At 49.8% G+C, this 5000-nt stretch overlaps 1 protein-coding gene across 1 annotated transcript in view; it reads right to left on the bottom strand.

Annotated features, from left to right (window-relative positions):
* The window catches only part of LOC116370585 (tripartite motif-containing protein 16-like), a 4500-nt gene extending 4306 nt beyond the window's left edge, over positions 1-194 (bottom strand). The window contains exon 1 of the mRNA XM_031819810.1: positions 1-194. This exon is cut by the window's left edge and continues 308 nt beyond it. Within this exon, the coding sequence (XP_031675670.1) occupies positions 1-46 (46 nt within the window). The 5' untranslated portion in view covers positions 47-194.
* Between the last annotated feature and the right edge of the window lie 4806 nt (positions 195-5000).

Below are 5000 nucleotides of genomic sequence, written 5' to 3'. Positions count from 1 at the left end.
AGACAGAGAGAGAGACAGTAGGTTCAGTAGTCTCTCTACACCTCATTGAGTCTTACCTCTGCCACCCTGCTCTCCAGGTCCATCAGGCCTTGTCCTCCCTCCTGGACAGACAGGTACAGAACACCTCTTGGTCCTGCTCTACTCTCCTCCCTCCTGGACAGACAGGTACAGAACACCTCTTGGTCCTGCTCTACTCTCCTCCCTCCTGGACAGACAGGTACAGAACACCTCTTGGTCCTGCTCTACTCTCCTCCCTCCTGGACAGACAGGTACAGAACACCTCTTGGTCCTGCTCTACTCTCCTCCCTCCTGGACAGACAGGTACAGAACACCTCTTGGTCCTGCTCTACTCTCCTCCCTCCTGGACAGAAAGGTACAGAACACCTCTTGGTCCTGCTCTACTCTCCTCCCTCCTGGACAGACAGGTACAGAACACCTCTTGGTCCTGCTCTACTCTCCTCCCTCCTGGACAGACAGGTACAGAACACCTCTAGGAAGTTGTTTGAGTTGTATTTTAGTTTGACTATTGAGAGTTCCCTCTATTTGTGCTTTCACTAGATTCATCATTGTCACGGAAAGAGAGTCCTTGTCTTCCTAACATTGATGTGAACACAACAATTCTCCTCAGATACTCCCTTCTCTCTGCAATATCACCAGCATGGTCAGATGTTCAAATCTGAGCAATGTTCCCATGATTGATAGTTTCCTGGTAGCTTTGCCACAACACTGTCTCTGTGTGTTTGTGTCATCTCATGTTTGACAAAGATAAACCAAGATTTTTTCCCATTTTTGCAGCCATTACTGACAAAATAATCAAATGTAATGTTCTTTACCAAAAACTCTACATGGAAAGCAGAAAGCTGTGATCAATTAAATACAACATTAACTAGATATTATCTGTGTCATTTATAGCCTGGCACAGATAGTAAAACTACATTAAATACAATGTTAACTAGATATTTTCTGTGTCATTTATAGCCTGGCACAGATTATTATTATTATTTTTTTTAATAATTTACTACCATCTATACCATTCATACTTTACAAAATCATAATTCTCATTCATTCTTAATTAATTCTATTTACAAAAACATCAAACAAAAACAAACCTCAGGGGAGCATCGTCCCTCCCCGTCATACCTAACCAATACCTAACCCTTTCCCTATCTCCCCTTCCCTAATCTATCCCCTTACAAATCTCACTCTAACACTCCCATCCCTAATCCCCCCTTCCACCTCTCCCGTGCCGCATGCTGCCCCCCACTTCCTCTCCTCCCTCTTCATCCTCCCCCTCAAATCACCTTCGACCCTCCTCACTATCCCTTCCACCCCCCAATCTCTCCCTGTCTTGACTAAATTCTGCCTGGCTTCCCACAGTCCCTTTTTAAAGAGACTCATGAGAAGCCAGAGCAGAAACCTGTCCCTATCCGTTCCCCTCACTCTCCCTACGCCTCTCTCTAGCCTAGCCCATGTCAACACAAAGTCACTCCTAACCACACCTAGCAACGCCCATACTAGTCCGGCAAAGGCACAGTCCCAGAAGGCATGGCGCACAGTCTCCTCCCTGCCACAAGCAGATCTTGGACAGGTGGGGGATCGCGACAAACTATGCCGGTACATGATGGAACGTACCGGCAAGCACTTGTGGAGGCTCAACCAATTCAGGTCCTTGAGCCTGTTGTCCAGGCCCCGCGCCTGCACTCCCTCCCAGACTGACGAGATGCCCGCTACAGGCGCAGGACTCCCTGCCTGCCTGACCTCCTCCCTGCCTGCCTAGCCCATACTAGTCCGGCAAAGGCACAGTCCCAGAAGGCATGGCGCACAGTCTCCTCCCTGCCACAAGCAGATCTTGGACAGGTGGGGGATCGCGACAAACTATGCCGGTACATGATGGAACGTACCGGCAAGCACTTGTGGAGGCTCAACCAATTCAGGTCCTTGAGCCTGCACTCCCTCCCAGGGCTGTTCCGCCCGAGGACCTGCGTTAGACCACACCATTACGCTTCTCGCCTGATACGAGAAGAACACCCGCAGGAAGTAACCGACGGGTGTATTACCTGGATGAGCAAGCTCCGTCAACAAGAAAGAAACAAAAATCGCATCCAGCTTGAGGGGGAGATGTGGTACCCACCTACCTCCCTCCCCCGATGGGACAGAGCATGCGCGCCCTGGCGACCCACTCGTACCTGCCACCCTACATGAACTGAAACACAAGCCTCACTAGAGACCCTTCTCAGACAAGTCGGCAATGGGTAGATGTATGCCAAATACAAAAGAGATGGCAATACATCCACCTTTAGTACCAGGACCTTGCCCAAAAGACAAAATACCTAGCCTTCCACATTGCTAGCTTCTTCTGTACCACTGCGATACCCATGTTCCAGTTCAGCGTCGCTGAGCCAGAGGTCTCAAAATGTACCCCGAGAATCCTCAGGGCCCCCTCACAGAGGGATAACCCCCCGGGCACATCCGTCTACCGCGCCATCTTCCGAAATACTTAACGGAAGACTTTTGCATGATTCAGAACCGCCCCCCGACGCTTGGGTGAAATCCCCAATGATGGCAAGAGACCTTGTCAGGCACGAGTCCTTGCACAACAGCAAGGAAGTGTCGTCGGCGTACTGCGTCATCTTAACACGCAGCCCACTGCTCCCAGGGATCAACAAGCCCTCCACCCCTGTGTCTGCCCTAATGGCAGCCCCAGAGGCTCCATGTACAGAACGAAGAGGAGAGCCGAGAGTGGGCATCCCTGCCTGACCCCCAGACGAGAGGTCAAAAAACGTCACCTAAGTGACTATTTACACTAACTCGACACCCCGCTCCGACATATAATGTACGAATCCATCCTATAAACTTCTCCCCAAATCCTAATCTACCTAAACACCCTGAATAGAAAAGATCTATTCACGCGATCAAAAGCTTTCGCCTGATCTAGCGCTGCTACCATTAAGGCAGCCCTCTATCTTCAACCCAAGCGATGGAATCCCTGATCAACTGTAGGTTCCATCTATAGAGCGGCACTCTACCCCCGCACGTCTGATCCTCGTGGACGACGTAGGGAAGGGCTGTGCGCAACCGGTCTGCTAAAACCTTTGCAAGAATCTTGTAATCTACGCACAGCATGGTCAATGGCCGCCAGTTGCCAAGGTCAGTTGCTTCCCCCTTCTTATAAGAAGGTGACAGCACACCAACAGCCATTGATCCCCCGGGACCCCCTTCTCAAGGATGGCCTTCAAGACTTCGAAGAACCACTGGTCCAAGTATACCCCAAAAACTTGAGGTAAAACTCAGCCAGCAGCCCATCCATCCCAGGCACCTTCCCTTTTCCCATCCTCCTAAGAGCGCTCTCAACCTCTTCTAGTGAGATCTGGGCCTCCATCACGTCTCTAATGTCCTCTGGCAATCGCCGGGACAAGTGTTCTAAAAACATGTTTTCCTGCTCTACATCTATTTCCCTTCCTTAAATAAACCTTGGAAATGATCAGTTGTCACCCTGACCATTTCCTCTGGTTTACTTACTATACTACCATTTTCTTCCCTAACTCCATGCATTACCTTCCTACTCTGCCTGGCCCTAACCGCCTTATTTTTTATTTTTTTTAATTTTTTTTAAACCTTCATTTAACTAGGCAAGTCAGTTAAGAACAAATTCTTATTTTCAATGACGGCCTAGGAACAGTGGTGTTAACTGCCTGTCAGGGCAGAACGACAGTATTTGTACCTTGTCAGCTCGGGGATTGAAACTTGCAACCTTTCGGTTACTAGTCCAATGCTCTAACCACTAGGCTACACTGCCGCCCCACTTAAAGAACATAGCGGAACAAGTCTCATTATGTTCTAGAAAGCCACTATGCGCACGCTCCAGGAAAGCTCGAGCCTTCTGCTCCTGCAGCTCCCTGAGCTGCGCCTTGAGGGCTGAGAATCTCTCCCAGTCAATCGACCCGCCGAGGTTGCCTGCCTCGTACTCGAGTTCAATTAACCTTTGAATACGATCCACCTCCCTCCTTTCCTCCCTTTTTTTCCTTCTACAATATTATATTATAATCCTCACCTTAACTAAATCCCACCACCCCCCTGGAGTTGCGCCATGTAGGACCGACCATTGCCGGAGTAGTGTGCAGGCCACCATCAACCAGACCATGGCAAGCCATTAGCCCAGTGATGGCGCCTGCACTGCTATCACCACCTACCCCTAAATCTATATTAAATCCCCTCCTATCACCAAGTGCCTGTTTGTAACACACAGGGGCGCCAGACAGTCCACCATCTCCCTCCTGTCTGCCGCCACCTGTGGCCATACACCCCATTAACCTATATCTTCTCTATACTTTACATCTATCCCCAATACTCTACCCTGCATTATAACAAAAGTGCTCTCTCTACCTTAACCTCTCTATTCCCCACAGAATCCCTACTCCTGTTGAGTGCACCCCTCCTATGCCCCAAAAAGATTCCCCCTTATCCCACTCCCTCTTAATCTACACACATCCCACCATCCCTCAGGTGAACCTCCTGTAAAAAACAGAAATCAACCCCACACCCTCTAAATAACAAAAAACCGCCCTCCTTTTAACATTATTCCTTAACCGCCTAACATTTAGACTAAAAAAAGAAACGAACTATTCATTTAATTATTTACAACAATAAACCCCAAAAACCAAAGAAAAACCAGGAGACTCACCTGATGCTCCCCTGGTCCATCTCCACCGCGGGGACGTCCTCTCCACTCCTGACGCCCCCCCGTCCTCCTCCATCTCTCCAACCCAGGATGCAGGCAGTGTGTTAGGCACGGTGCCCTGCACCCTGGGTTTCTCACCACCACCCACCCTCCCCCTCCCTCCCTTTTGCCTCGGGCCATATGTAGGGGACCCCAACTCCTCACACAGGATTGGGATCCCTCTAGCACACCGCCCACAGACCCCTCACTGGAGCCTCTTCTCCGCTCCTCCCGTTCTTCCGCCTTCTTTTTCTTCTCTCCTTCTTTTTCTTCTTTCCATCTC

Source organism: Oncorhynchus kisutch, unplaced genomic scaffold (genome assembly GCF_002021735.2).
Source record: "Oncorhynchus kisutch isolate 150728-3 unplaced genomic scaffold, Okis_V2 scaffold2644, whole genome shotgun sequence".
Lineage (NCBI taxonomy): Eukaryota > Metazoa > Chordata > Actinopteri > Salmoniformes > Salmonidae > Oncorhynchus > Oncorhynchus kisutch.
Note: the sequence above shows the minus strand (reverse complement) of the source record. Positions and strands in the feature narration are given on the sequence as shown.